This window comes from Bacidia gigantensis (assembly GCF_019456465.1).
Source record: "Bacidia gigantensis strain McMullin 20006 chromosome Unknown contig_231, whole genome shotgun sequence".
Taxonomy (NCBI): Eukaryota; Fungi; Ascomycota; class Lecanoromycetes; order Lecanorales; family Ramalinaceae; genus Bacidia; species Bacidia gigantensis.
In genome coordinates this window covers 1,133,568-1,148,705 of record NW_025408598.1, presented here as the reverse complement: position 1 = coordinate 1,148,705, position 15,138 = coordinate 1,133,568, and the positions used below count along the sequence as shown (strand labels likewise).

The window sequence follows — 15,138 nt, the reverse complement described above, 5'->3', positions numbered from 1 at the left end:
TGTGCGTCTAGTCTTTGCGTATGAACATGAACGTGCTTTGTCTCTGGTCTAAAGCTGCTGTAGCGAGGGCTACCGAAGCACGCGCTACAATAACTATCGCTATGCAAGTAAATGCAATGCAAGTCATAATCGTGACAGAACCGTCCGAACCATATCGGGTATCATTTTCGCAGAAGTAGAATTTCAATGCATACATCCCCCACATTGTAATCGAAAATTTGCTCGTTTCTTTCGCTTCTCATGATTTGTCATTTTAATTAGCATCCATAAAGTCAACCTCGAGATTAGTATCGTGTGGATCGATGATTTCGCGACCCTCTGCATCAACAAGTATGCGTTTGCCCCGTTTGTGTTCTGATACGCCATCTCGAGCGGCGCCAAAATCAAGAACCTGATGGAACGTCAGTACGAATGGTTTTGCTAGCCACCAAAAGCGTGACTTACTTCAATAAATGTGAAATTGTTACGTTGAACAGCGGCGACGCATCGACGCTCATTGAACTTGACTTGCCATACTCCGCTCAGGTCAGTGAGCAAGTCTTTCACAAATCCGCCACTCGCGACATTCCACATCTTAAGCGTGCGGTCAGAGCCAGATATGACCTTCTGGCCGTCGTGCTGGAAACAGGTAATGGCCCCCGTGTGGGCACTTAACGTGCTCTTGCATTGCCCATTTTCAGGATCCCATATTCGAAGGGTTGAATCTGCAGCTGCAGATACTAGACGATCTTGCTGCAGATCAAGTAATCCAACGAGTGACGAGTGGCCCTCTAGATTAAATAGCGACATGCCAGTCTCCAAAGACCACACCTTGACCACGTTATCCATAGAACCACTAATACACCTATTACGCTTGGTGTCTAGAACGACACTGTAAACCTTTTGAGAGTGACCTTGGAGACGGTGCATAGTCTCGCCAGTAGATATTCTCCATACGCGAACACTGCAATCATAGCTGCCGCTTACTAGAGTGTCGCCATAGGCAGCTATCGCGCGCACAGAATGATGATGCCCTGTGAGAGTCCGCACGTAGAAAGGGCATTCTGTGCTCTCGTCCTGCGCTGGGCCAGCCTGGTGATGGTGCTCATCTCCCGGCTTGGGGAGCTTCCATACACGCAGATGAGAATCCCGAGAACCGGTAATGACCAGCGGTGTCTTAGGTAGAAGCACAGGACGACCATCCATACCTCTACCATCCGGAGGTGGCAACAATATCTGGAGGCAGCGAACAGTAGAGGTATGTCCTTGAAAAGTGTGCGTACAGATCCCACGTTCGATGTCCCAAACCCTTACAGACCGATCCGTGGAGCCAGAAACGAGGACATTTCCCTCATATTGCAAGGCCCAAACACCTCCCTCGTGACCTTCCAGCTTAGCTCTCAAAGCTCCAGTCTGTGTATCATAGACATTAATATTAGCGTCATCGCTTCCGGTAAGAATCTTTTCAGAATCGAACTGTAAGCATGTAACAACATGCCGTTGATGAGCTCTGAAAGCTATATGTCTTGGTGCGACCTCGTCTTGCAGCCATGTTTTCCGTATGATATGGTGTCGCATGTAGATTGACTTCCAGAGGTGCACATTAGAGTGCGGGAGGGAGATTGCTGCTGCGGCAGCACTGGCAGCAGCATAAGGCCCATCAGTTGCGGACTTCACGATAAGGAAGGCGTTTTCATCAATATCAGGCGAGTCAAACAGTGGCACCTGTTTTCTCCTGCGTGAAGGCTTGCTGGCGCTTTTGCCTTTTGCCTTACCCTTCCTCTTGGAGCGGTGTGGTTGATGTGCACTATCCTGCAAACTCACTACTGTAGAAGATTCGATGTCTGAAGAAGCTGCGACAAGGAGACTAAGATCTTGTTCGGCTTCCCGTGGATTAGACACAGTCTGATACCCCCAGCCTTCTCGAATTGCTCTGGCGAGCTCACCCTCTTGCAAAGTGTACCCATTTGCGTAGAATAGACGTTTCCATACCTTTTCGGACATGTCGACGGATTGTCGCCATCGCTTGGATACCTGGGCAGCGGAGCTCAAAGACTTGATGTCAAGATGACCAAGAATGACTTCGGAAAGCTCAAGTGGAAGATGCTTGAAAAAATCGACTTTCAGTGCTGGATTGACCACCCCCGCAACAAAGTGCAGCACTGGCTTAGAGCTCCTCCTGAGAAGCTGATAAATCACATATTGTTTGATTTCCTCCGGCATCGCTTCGAAATCGTCAACGAGTTGTGGAATACACATGAGCGAACGATCAACGTCTTCTCTTGGAGTCAGATGTTGTTCCCGTTTTGCTGAGTCGGAAATCCATTGGGCTTGAGGGGTGGATGTGGCACGCTCCACGTTTGTGATCTTGAGAGCATTTTGGTCATATTCTCGCTGTCGGCTGAGCTGAGCATCGGTCGAACGCTTTTGGCGTGAGTTTGGCAGCCGAGATTTGGTGTGAGACAGACGTCCTTCAAGAGTCGTCGAGGCAGTGATTGGCGAAAGACTTGGACTTGGTAGACTGGCATCTTGTGTTGCTGTAGTATCCAATGCTTGAGGACGGGGCCAGCATTGTACACGAGATGGTTCTCTGAAGGAGCGACGGTGTGGATTATGATGAGCTTGTACACTGTTTCGCTCCATGCCTGGAGTCATCATCGCTCTCGAGCTTTGGGTACTCCGAAAAGAGGATAAATCAGAATCTGCAAAGCTGTAAGATTGCCGATCAAACGCTGTTTCATCCGCCTCGCTCCTCCCGTCATCTGATTTAGGACTCAAAATCTGAGCTTCGTTTTCAAATCCCCCATTCTCGAAGGTACTTGAAGAGGCTGCAGATCTCTGCACTTCCATATCTAGCGGACGGGGGATCTGTGTATCCCATTCCGGTGTTTGCTGGAGTTGTGTAATCGCATTAGCTCCCAAATCAGGGGACATCGGAGTAGACGTTTGAAGCTTTTGTAAGTGAGGTTGCAATGTTCTAGAGACACGGTCATTCGACGAAGGAGCTGTTCTATCTTCTGCTGCTATCAGTCTGCGTTTGCGCGGACCATCTTGAGCAGCCAGTCTTGCGGCTTCTGATATTGATACAGGGGATGCTGATCGCTTGGTACCGGCTCGTTGAAAGGAACCGAGCGGACGATTGGAGGTTGAAGATGTTCGGGAAGGGTTTGCGGAGCTTTTCACGTGAGGGCCACCCAAAGGGCCTGAGATGTTGCGAACCGATTGTAGGGAGCCATGAGACTGTGCCAATGCCTTTTTCTGCTTTCTCAACTAGAAAACACACGGCTTAAGTCAGTCATCGTATTTCCCTCGCTTACCATTGTTATGAGTTGGCATACCTGTTCCACAGTCTGTAATGTGTCATCCGCCTCCTGAAAGGTAGTGGGCTGACCGTCCACTTCAAAGACCAATTTTCGAATTGATCTTGGTGTAGGGGAGGCAGCTAAGGGATACAACTTCGGGTCTAGCTCCTTCAAGTGCCGCGGTGCGCGCAGTACCAGAGGAGGAAATTTTGTTGTAGTCGTAGTCGTGGTTGTCACGACTGTCGTTTGCGTCGCAGGTCCATACGAGAACTGGCCTATGGTATCATTTGGGCTGGTATTGGGCTCTAAAGGTGGTGAATCTAGACTGCTGTCCATTTGCTGCCCGTTCGATATTGCCGGTGGCGACAGCGTAGAAGGAAGTGGTGCGGCAACGGGGGTAGAGGAGGGTGATATGGCTTGGCCACGCGGTTTGGGTTTCATCCCTGCTCACTTCAAGTGAGACGTGACATGAGGTTGGGTGTGGAGTGCGAATGATGATGGTCGAAAACGCGAGTGTGACACGGCCGAGGGCGCGTGCTGCTTTTGCCCTTTGAGCACTCTGATCGTAGTGATGTGTAATACTAAATCTTGCTGTATGTGATGGAAGACTGCTGTCTGTTTGTGGCTACATCCTGCAGTAGCTTCTCAAGAGGTTGGAGTGTGCTGACATGAAGCTGGTGATCGGCTTAGTAGTGGCGGCTCCTCGAAACGGGAAGTGTTCTCCGAGTAACTCAGCTAAGCTTCGGACGTGGTGCTTCTGAACTGCCCAAATCTTTGCAGCTGCTCCCGAGGGTCAACAAGTCTTGCGTGGATCCGGCCAGTTGGTATTGCGGCGGGAGCTGCGGATGCATCAATGTCTTGAAGAACTAGAACTTGACCTGAGGGGCGACCCCGGAGCCCAAAAGCGGCTTAGTGCACTCCATGCACGCTTCTTCTTTACTGCATCTTCTTTTACACCCCACGATAATACTAAGGCATGATCGAGGCACCCATTACTGAAGCTCCTGAAAAGTCTGTTCAAACATGGGTTGAATTGGATCACGGCCCTTGTGTACGGATCTACAATTACAGGTTGTAATCTCAACTACTAGAAAGGAGCGAGCCTAGGAAGTTGGTCTCCTCGAACACAAACGTCAAGCATCTCTCATACATGAATCCCTTGAGTTGACCTGTGGCCCTTCGCTTGATCAGCGCCATATATTGCCGCATGATAGCAGCACCGCCTTTAGCTTCTACCATTTGCCCAAGCTTGGAAAGAGAGAAAGAGAAAAACACTCATACGTATTGCGAGTACCTATACTGCCCGCCCCAAAGAGGTGGCTGGGCTCGGTAATAATTCGGTCGTTGAGGGTAAGGCTGAGTGGAATATTGAATTGAATTTTGCAGTCCGGTGTGTTGTGCCGATATTTGTTGAACGCCCGAGCTGTGGGCCACCGAAGGGTGTGTGACACTCCAACGGGGTGGATGTGGCCTGGAATGATGGTAGCCAAAACGTTGCTTCTGATCGAAGGGTTGATGGTAGTTCGGACGATTGAGACCAACATCTCGAGATGCCGGATGGAGGATTGCTGTATCCGTATGGGCTGCTGTGAAGTAACGCTGCACCGTTGCGCGACCTGTCTCACCAGGTATCGTGTTCGCGTGCCTTAATTGTGTCACTGCTTGCCCGTGATATTTCAAGTCATCGAATGCAGTGAATGGCACGTCTTTGGTTACCAGCCAGCGAATACTGATCCTGCCTCTGACGTCTTTATGCCTCTCAGCCCACAGTGGGGCTTCAGCGTGTGGTTCGTAGGGACCGACCATCTCTGCCATTCCGCAAAATTGCCCATTATGTTTACTACTGATGGATTCTGTTAACAAAATAACAGTTAACGAGTGTTGCTGATAGGGTACTTACCCATGGGTGATGGAGAAAAGTAGTAAGATTTTCTCATCACAGCCTCGCTTTTCCCATGCACTTTGAAGCACTCTGTTTGCGCCTTGCTTGTTTGTCCAAACGCCGTCTTTCACAGAGTGTCTCAAAATTGTGACGTTAGGAGCCTTCATCATGTAAACCAGAGACTAGAAACTGTTAGCTGCTGGGCTTGCATGGCGCCATGATCTAGCGACGAGACTTACATTGTACGGAAGAGCGAATGTCGCAGGGTCATGTTCACCATCTTTAGAGCGACTCAATTCGTGCCCCATTGCAAGCTGCGTTTTTGCACAGTAGGATGGCCCTTGTCTCACCCAGACCTCAGGTATAGGTATTGGGGTCGCGGGAATTGACTTATGATGATCATTCTGTATGCTCTGGGGTGATTGGCAGTGTTCTGCAATCGAGTCTAAGAACTCTAGTACATTTTTCTGCGAAGGCTCTATCCGAATTATGTCGTTTACCTGATTTCTGCTTATAGCAGTGTCTACGTGGGTCACACTACCGCTCAGCCGATCTGGCTCAGAATTTTGAACCAGCCTGCTGATATTTGACTCGTAAGTTTGGTAGAAAGGTAGGCTAACGCCGTCTCCTGGAGTGTCTAACGCGTTTGCTACTTTGCCTTTGCTTGAGAGATGGTCGCCAATAGCTCCAAAACTACTTTCAGTTCTCTGGCTTTCTGAAGAAGAAGAATTGTATGTGTTGCAGGGTACGTTGTCGACGACCAATGCTCGAGACGATGCGGGAGGCCGGCCCACTTTCCTGCTGCCAAGCGACCCATCTCTAGGTAAAGTAGGGAGAGCGATTGGGAGGTTATATTTTGACCGTGTTGGTCTAGTGCACTCAGCCGAGCTACTGTCGATCGTGTTTGAAAACATTTGAGTGAATGGGCAAAACCCCAAGGAGCCAACGTCATCACGTGGCGTCAACTGTGATTGTGGACTGTAGCAACCAATTAGCTGATGAACGTCTTGCTGTCTACATGACCATAACGAAGAGCTTTGACGCATTTCTGAGACGGGTCCGAAGAAGGGGGTTGATCGTATGCCAAGTTGCCATGCTTTGGCGTTGGACATGAGTAGAAGGACGTGTACTTGCATTCTGGTCATATTCCCTCCTTTCTGCCAACTGTTTGTACTGAATGCAAAACTTGAAGTATGTCTGGCTGGATTGGCTCCAGATTTGGTGAGTGAGAGAGGGAATTTTGCATGTGGAGATATTCCTGGCAAAGTTCTTGCGTGAAGTACTATAGAAGAGAACACGATTGTGGGCAGAGAATTTTGTTGTGATGATGTTGTGTTACAGGAGATTGCAATAAGGAGATTGCAAGAGATTAAGCATTGTAGCGCGTGCAGTTTTCCACCTCGAGTCACAGGAGACCAATCTAGTACCATCTAGCATTGCCCAAAAGTGAATCAACACATTCGAAGCGAGGTCAGAAGATCGTCCCCAGTACCGATGCCTGCCGAGTGTAAACTGTGGCCTTCATTTATATTCCTATCACGTGTCAAGAGCGAGCAATACCTTCATCGCTTTTTCACACTCAATAAAGCTATCTGTATCTTGTACAGATAGCGTTAATAAAGCGAACGCAGGGTTATTTATTTTCTTCCCTGTAGCCACTCACAGTTTGAGGGATGGATTGACACCTCCAAGGTTGTGGAATTGCCACAGTGCGGACGACGCAGGTGATCCAACCAAGATCTGCCTAGAGGCGAAATCAAGCTAGTCTGTATTGCTACAGTGCTCCTGAACAATCGCTTATGTCAAATATACACACTAGAAGCTAGTGACATAGCAGTCGTAGTGGTTCTTTCCAGCCCGTTCTAACAAAGAAGTTGATATTTCTTTCATGAGAGCTTTCGGTCAAACGTGTTCATTCACGCGATCTGGTGGTCAAGTAGAGGCTGGCAATGCACAAGCTGAGCAACTTACCTTTTCTGCTACACAAGACCTCACGAATCGCTAGTAGAACACCTTTATTGTCAGTGGGTGATAGCGTAAGCTCGCCGAGGTCTGGCTTTCAGGTTGATTGACCAAGGACGGGGTGCTGGATCGATTGATTTGATTAACGATGATACGGACGAATTTTACTAGATGATCGTTGAGAATCCTCTGGACCATGCCCTAGTATTCGATCGGTTGCACTTTTCGAGTTGTGCACACTCAGGGTGTCAGCGACTTACCGTCAGAGCCGGTCCAAAGAATTGGCTAGGAAAGCCACCCCGATGAAAGCGATATAGCCGTTAGAGTTCCCACTCTTGAGCGGAGCCAAAAGCGTTGACGATATCCCAGCGATCCCGTGCTCACTCAACCTTGCCCTTAATTAAGTAGGGGTTTATCGTTGATTCAGTGGACGGACACTCTCAGTATGAATTGGTTTGAGAACAGGACAAGTCATCACAACAGCCATATGTCATCACGCTCAGCTGTGATATTTTGAAAGACCCAAAGGATCATCATGAATTGCAAAAGCTGGAGGGCGAAGCAGACTCAAGATGTACGCTTGGATGGGTAGGAGGCTGAATGAAGACATGTTGAAGCAAACCAGTTGGGTCATTGTGCAGCAGCACTTGGAGAGGGTGCTCTGTTCATCCAATGGAGCCTTACGCTTGATCCTATGGTTAAATTGCAAAGCAAGACCAAAACAGCCAGACAAGTGTGTCAGAAGGTCACCATCGCTAGCTGGCAAAGTCCTCACAGCATTCCTTCGCTAGATACGAACGTTGCGGCGGGTTATATTGGGTGCTTTCCAGGGCGAGATCTTTCAGGTCTTGGGAGATCAGACAAGGCTCAACTCGAGAAGGCCATCGATCTGGTGGAAGGAGATTGTGGAGATTGATATCCCAAAGGGTCTGCTTGCGGTGCAGATGGTGGTTGGGGCTTGGCTTGGCTTGATCTGGACTTCAGGCCTTTGACGGACTTACTTTCAGCCACTGAACATATAGTCTTGATGATGCCTTCCGATTGGGTGCATCAAGGTGCTTCTTGCTCCTCCTTCCGCCTTTCCGCACACGGCAAGCCGTCGATCCACGCGAAAACGAGCAACTAATGAAAGTATGGGCGAGAACGGTTTGGAGCCACACGGAACGACCTTTCCCTCTCCGTCAGAGATCATCCCGCATGCTTGATCGTTTTCGCAATCCCCAGGGGCTGCGATAATTATTGCTCCCTCGTGGTAAGAATAGATATAATTTCAAATGCACGGGAACGGCGAGCGCAACATGGCGGTGGGGAGATTACGATGTGCCCGTTTGAACCTTGATCAGCAGGAAGAAGATCTGGCACCGTCTCTATTATGGCAGAAGTTTCTTGGATCGTTTGACATCGAGCCAACAAAACTTATACCTCCGCGACTGGTTAGCGAAAGGAATCCGCCCCTCTCTAACCCTTTTAGAGGCTCTTCTAGCCTTCCCAATTTCAAGCCACCCTTTTCCCTAACAGGGGAAAAGAAGAAGGGATGTTGGATGACGGTGCACATGTCCCCACGACCATCACTACCCTCCTCCATTCCTCAACCACACCGTCGCCCTCCAATTGAAAGCGTCTGAGTTGGAAAGTCACAGCAAGACACATCGAAGAGACCAAAGCTCCTTCTATCAAGGATTCTCTCAATCTATCACAGCAATCCTCTGCCCGCCCTTACAGTTTGGCCGATCAAATGGCAGTCCCAATTCCAGCCACGATGTCTTAAAACCCCGAGAGAGGCTCCCAATTGTTTCCACGACTCGAATTGCAGTATCAAGATGGCGCCGGCCTTCTTTCAAAGCTGGAAATCAAGCAGCTCTTCCCAACCATCTCCCGGGTCTCAATATACCTCTCCCTTCCATAGCCCACACGATGAGTCTCCCAGCGCCTATCCGGGAGCAAAAGCAGAGCAATTGCTCGGAGGCCCCGAAACGGGCATCAGTGGTATGAACAAGAAAGATAAGCGGAAAGAGAAGAAGACCATCCGCAAATCACCAAGTTACCGAGCTTTCTCTGGGGCTGATACTGGGAGAGAGACTGGTCAACCAGACGGAAATTATCTATTTAAAGGCATGAACTCATTCAACGAAAGCCCGAAGCTGCGTGAACCTGATTTGAGGAGACAAGGCAGCTCGCCGTTGCTTGGCAATCACGTCGTAGCAAGTTCACCAACTGCCGATTACTTCAATTTTCCTGGTCCTCCAATAGCCCGCGGAGAAAACGTGAATGGTCTTCGATCACACAAACCCCAGTCAAAATCTCCTTTGATAGGGAGTCAAGACAGCTCTACGCCTTCACCAATGAGCCCTCCCTTGCCAAGAATCCAATCGCAAAGATCATCGCCAGCCCTACAGCAAAATTCACAGAATCTTTTGAGGACGCCAATTGAGAAGAGCATCTTACACACTCGGAAAATTTCTACAGCTTCGAAAGGATCAGACGGCCTAAATACTGCAGGAGTCTCGCAGGCGGCAGGAATTTTCAGACGAAGACCCTCTCTAAATGATCCTCCTACATTGTATCCAGAGGCACCTCGAGCGTTTCACGCAGTTTCACCGCCGCCTGCGCTAATTAATTCATCATTGCCAAAGCCGATGCGTCCAGCTGATCCAGCTCCGAAGTCTTTTGAAAGACCGAGGTGGTGGCTTCGCAACAAGTCAGACCGGCGACAACCGACTCAACCTGCAGTTCGAGAGGGCAGTCTCGATCCAAGTGCTTTCGATATAGCCCCTAGCTCTGCAAAGTTGAACATCAAAAAGCCAAAAGCAGGTGCAAGGAATTGGTTTGACGGGCTCGATGAGGATGATGTGATCGTAAACCCGGGAGCGAAAGCTGTGCAGATGGAGCCAGAAAAATCTTTAGCCAACATATCCGCTGATGAGAAGACGCGTGACCCCATATCCCCGCCTCTTCCCATGGAATCATCTCCAGCAGAACCAGACTTCGGGATCAATAATTCTTTTTTGAGCGAACGCAACTCATCGGGCGCAATTTCAACGTTCGGAAGCAGTCCGTCTGCGGACAGCCGTATCACTTCTGTGATATCAAAGCCGGATATACATTCGCGGACTCGGAGGACGACAAGCCCCGGTAAAAGCCTCCGGTCCTCAGCTAGTTGCAAAGGAAGTCTTGCAGGCATTGATTTGAAGACTCAAAGTGTACTCAATCTCTCCTCTTCAGATGATGAGGATGAGGGGCCCTCGACGGTATCCAGGGAGCTCTCTGTTCGGAAGCATCGTATTCGGGCGAGTGTAGAGCGAGCTGATTACGGCGACGACATTCTTGTGGGTAACGCACAACGAGTGCAACCTGCAAAACCGCGTCCAATCGTCAGCAAAGCTTCTCGCAGACGGTCGCCTCGGCGATCGAGAACCCCCGATGCGATTCCACCAGTCCCACAGGTCCCCCTGCGTGCTCCGCTCAACAGTAGGAACAGCAGCCTTCGCTGGCGTGATGTGATTGAAGAGAAAAGTTCCTCTACAGACGTCGGAGGGGACAGCACCCTAGAAAGCGGTTCCAATGGCGAGACGCCCCTGACGACCCCGCTCTCTGCAAGAACATCTATGTCCGGCCACAAAAAGCCTCCCTTCCGAGGCAGCAAATTGATGAAAGTCACATCTGAAGAAGAGCGCCTCCTGGAAGCAATGCGTGAGAAACGTGCTTCTATCCGCGCTAGCGACATACGGAAAGACGATCTTAACTCCTACGTATCGCGCCCAAGGACCTCGGGTGCCTCGACCGGCCGCGCTTCATTCCAGCGCTCCTCCTCCCTCTATGATTCCCGCTACAGCATCAGCAACAGCAGCAAGAAGTCCTCCAGAACATCCGTGTCCCCAATCCCGATACTCTCAAACGCTCGCTACGCCCCCTCGGACATGTATCAAAACCTCAATTCGATACGTATGAGTAATAGGAAGAGCATGAGCGCCGACGATTTGTTCCTCGATCTCGAAGACAAAAGCGAGAGAGACGTCGAAGATGGTAATATAGCATTCCCGTTTCCTCCTCAAGCACTTCCAGGCATCATCCCGCGATCTACACAACAGAGACCGCAGCAGAAAGACGTCAGTCCACCAAGAACCTCACCCGGGCTGAGCTTCGGTGGCAGTAGTGATGCAGTACCTAGCACGCCCAGCACAGCGAATATGCCTTTGACTCCACCGCCGTTCATGCCACTGCCGCCTGTGCCTGGAGAGGGACAGGTGGGCTTGGCGAGGACGTTCAGTACTGGGAGTAGATACAGGAAGGAGAAAGGGCATGATAGAAAGAGAACTGTAAGCAGTGGGGTGGTTATGTTAGATGGAGTGGAGGTCGCTGCACAGGAAGCAGATGAGGAGAGGGAGATTGTCGGATGGGCGCTTGAGAGTTACTAAAGAAGGATTGTAATACATAAAAGGTGGGATTCTGATTTGCATCTACTTCGGGGTGTAATGATCGCATTTTGTGCGTATGGGCATTGAAGGCATGTGAGCATTTACTGGAGGGTTGTAATACATTGCACTTTACGCGTGTGGGTATGGGAGGTGACAATTAATCAAAAGGAAGGTACGAGCAACTAGCTGTCGGTTCTTTCCAAAATCCACGCAGAGGCAATACATGTCTCTGTCATACTTTCAAAATGCTTTCTTTTCTACATTTTCCAATCGATCGATCCCGCGCAAATCGACTGTCACACTTCATTCAGGTCAGTCTCGATGTGGTATCTACTACAGCACCACGAAAACCACCAGGTCATCCTTCATCGGGGCCAACTAAAGCCCAGAAGCGAATCCAGAATCCAACAGCAAGATGGGCGTCTCAATAATGCAACAACGTCCAGAATTTTCAAAACGGAGGACATCTCATTCCAGCAAGTGAGACGCACACTACCTACCTCCTACACGGTGACGGAGCAACAATGGGGCAACTACCTTTTCAAGCAAAGTCACCTTCCTTCCTGCTGTGCCACCTAGAAAAGTTTGTGAGGGGAGTTAAGTGGGTGGCAAGGCTTGTTATGACAGCAAGTGAGTTTGGCCGCATGGCCGCATATCCAACCTTTTTTTTAATAACCTCCGTACACTCACTACTACGCTGCAACTCTCAATCATAATGCACCTCCAACCATCGTTCCCGGGCTTTTGCTTGAAAGGGGACATTCCTTCCGAAAAGCATGCTCGATTGACTGTATGGAGGGCTGGGCCGATATGGCTGATTGTCTTTGAGCGTCTATCGCCTGTCGCTTGCTCGAGTGGTGTGGTTGTTGGAAGTCTTGGACGTGATCTGTGTGGGTGGGTGCGTGGATCGGTGTGATAGCGTGATCACGAGGGTACGGGCGCGCGTTAAGGTAGAGATAGGAGTGGGTCATTCTCATGTCTGGGATTGGTTGTAAGCTTTTGGGTTGCTTACGGGAGGGAGAGTCAAAGGTGGAAAAGGGGGTGTTGGCCTTAGTCGGATCACGAGTTGAGGCTTTTGATTCTGTGGGACTGTTAGCCTTGTATTTGAAAAATGACGGAAAGCGCAAGATCATTCGTTGTTACAGCAACGTGAAAGAGCAGTCGCAAAGGAAGCTGTTTTTGAGATATTATGATGTTTATTGATTTTGATTCTATCTATGCCTGAGGTTGTCCCTGCTCGAGGCGGTCCCACCATCCGAATAGCTCCTTGCCCAATTTCGACTCATTATGTGTTGCTCCGGGGTATCCTATGCATGTCTTTCAAAGCCTGCTCCGATACCTGTGCAATATTGTGTCATCATCTCCAGATGGTTTAAAGATACAACGCCGTCGCTATGCATTGTTGATTGTAGTTGCTCGCTCGCTCTAGTAGATAAACTCCGGAACCCCCGCAAATAAAATTCAGATGACATGATATAGTCGTGATAGCCCTCAAGCTCGTACGCGGTATGGCTGCGTTGAATTGAGGAACCTGCTAATGATGTTTCCTCCCATTCCTGTCCTCATTTTCTTCGCTGGCTTGTCTTCGTAAGCACTCAATTGGTGCTGACCCAACGTGGGCCGTAACTTGTACATGCTGTCGGTGATCGCACCCCCATCGTCTCTCCCAATGATCGGCACAAAAGCGTCGTGCTCCCCGCCATAAGATGAAGCGAGGGAGCCAGGAGTGCTATGTGTGGTCGAAGGAGGAGAGGCAGAAGTGGAGCGAGAAGAACAGCTGTAACTGTCCGTGGAAGTGCCTGGGCGAGATAGGGCAGGGACAGATTCTGCGGAAGGTGGGGAGACCGATCGTTGACGGTGAGTCGGTGTAGGTCGCCGAGTCGATCGAAGGGGAAGCTCCGAGGTGGATTGAGCAGAAGGATGAGAGACTGAGAATCGTTCTAGATCCGAGAGGTATGCTGAGGACGAGAAGCTTGGTGGAGTTGCGTAAACGCCCACAGCCTGTGGCTGACCAGGTAGGAGAGGAAGGGAACTTGTCGAAGCATAAGCACGCTGAGGTTGGGGTTTTGAATAGTAAGCACGCTGTTGCTGAAGGGTCGCGGGCTCCCTGACATGCTTCCGGCGGCTTTGCTCCTTTTGTGCTTGCTGCTGGCGGATAGGAGCGAGGTACGGTTCAAAATGCATGAAGAGGTCATCATTCGTGATTCGAAGATCCCAGTCCAGAAGGAATAGTAGTTGCTTTTCCATCAAGTTGACTTCTGTTATGGAGAAGCCAAACCCATCGTAGCCCCTGACAGAAGAATAGCGAGCCCAATGTTTGTTCTTGGGCGAACTGTCATTCAAGTTCTTGGCCGCAAGGATGAGGGAAGCAAGAAAAATCCTGTGGACAGTGCATCGCATGCCTTTGGCCACAGGTGGTAAACGCTCCCTCAGTCTGGAGAGATAGATCAAGGAGCTCATTAAGGTAGGTACCTGGACACGAGACTTATCAACGAGAGACTGAATGAATTCTTCCAGCGATGGCAGAGCAGACTGTGACAGTGATTTGGTTTCGTCGTTGGGTGGGGTCGTCGGTGGGGTCGGTGGCAGGTCTTTGTCCGTTTGGAAAGACTGATGTTCGCACCTTATGACAGCATGGGCCTGTTGTGCAAGGTACGATACCATGTCTGAGGACACTGGCATCAGGATGAAAAGATCCAGGGCCTTCTGGTTCTGTACTGGAGTTGCCATTGTGGGCGGCATCGTAGGCACGAGTGGGGACGAGGAAGACGGGGAATAGGATCCAAGTCTATATCGTTCAAGTCAAGAGCCTTCACAACAGGGTGATGTTATGTTATGCGGTGGTGGTGTTGCACCTAAGACCTTTGCTGGATAAGCCGCCGAAAGTATGACAGGCTGGATCGCAGTTGGCCGATGCCCCGTTGGGCAGATCTGCCGAAGTAGGATTGATAATTAAGAATTAGAACTTTCAGTGATTAATGGGGGGCCACGAAGGAGGTCAATGAGGGAAGTAGTGCTGTGGCTGGATGTCGTCAATAGCACACCGTCTGAGCTTCCGTGTTTCTGGTACCGGTAGTCGCGACGAGTGTTTTGCGGTTCTTGTCAAAACCCCACGACACAAATTAATTGCCTGAGGGAGAGTCGGTTAGTGATCGTTAAAAGCTTCTATGTCCGACCAGCGGAAGTGAAGGCGGTTGTCTGCTCGAGGTGAAACCCGAGTCGTTGCGTGAAGCGTAGTGCTTGGGAGCGTCAAGCCCGCGAAGCGTATTGTTTTTCGCAAGTAAGTGAGACGTTTGTGGTCGAGCGTGAACCGCTCGGCGACGATGTTGGCGAAAAGGCTAGGAAGTATCTAAATCCGCCTTAGGCGACGGAGGCAAAGAAAAAAGATCGATAGGATGCTCGATTGTTATGATTATTGAGTTGGGGGGAGTTAGGCGGTTTGTGCGGCGGTCTGTTGGCAGCCCCGGGCTACGCCTTAGCTGGGGTTTTGGGGGTTGTCGCTAAAATGGACAAGAGCTTGGGGGGTTCAGGGGTTGATGCGGCCACAAAATGTCTTGTCTCTGAACACACAACGATCACCCTAGCGCTTGTTGGTTGC

General features: G+C 50.0%; 4 protein-coding genes across 4 annotated transcripts; 1 reads left to right on the top strand and 3 right to left on the bottom strand.

Moving 5' to 3' along the window:
* Positions 1-253: 253 nt before the first annotated feature.
* Positions 254-3,722, bottom strand: KY384_004370 (uncharacterized protein; the record flags this gene model as incomplete). Its single annotated transcript, XM_044812876.1, has 3 exons — positions 254-391; positions 445-3,249; positions 3,318-3,722. 3 exons carry the CDS (start codon positions 3,720-3,722, stop codon positions 254-256), a joined length of 3,348 nt encoding a protein of 1,115 aa, XP_044670296.1.
* A 639-nt stretch (positions 3,723-4,361) lies between these two features.
* On the bottom strand, positions 4,362-6,275 carry KY384_004369 (uncharacterized protein; the record flags this gene model as incomplete). Its single annotated transcript, XM_044812875.1, has 4 exons — positions 4,362-4,529; positions 4,563-5,121; positions 5,182-5,345; positions 5,403-6,275. The coding sequence occupies 4 exons, from the start codon at positions 6,273-6,275 to the stop codon at positions 4,362-4,364; spliced, it is 1,764 nt and encodes a 587-aa protein (XP_044670295.1).
* Positions 6,276-8,945: 2,670 nt separating this feature from the next.
* KY384_004368 (uncharacterized protein) lies at positions 8,946-11,540 on the top strand (the record flags this gene model as incomplete). The annotated part of the gene is made up of 1 exon (XM_044812874.1): positions 8,946-11,540. One exon carries the CDS (start codon positions 8,946-8,948, stop codon positions 11,538-11,540), a length of 2,595 nt encoding a protein of 864 aa, XP_044670294.1.
* Positions 11,541-13,031: 1,491 nt separating this feature from the next.
* Positions 13,032-14,270, bottom strand: KY384_004367 (uncharacterized protein; the record flags this gene model as incomplete). Its single annotated transcript, XM_044812873.1, has 1 exon — positions 13,032-14,270. The coding sequence occupies one exon, from the start codon at positions 14,268-14,270 to the stop codon at positions 13,032-13,034; it is 1,239 nt and encodes a 412-aa protein (XP_044670293.1).
* Between the last annotated feature and the right edge of the window lie 868 nt (positions 14,271-15,138).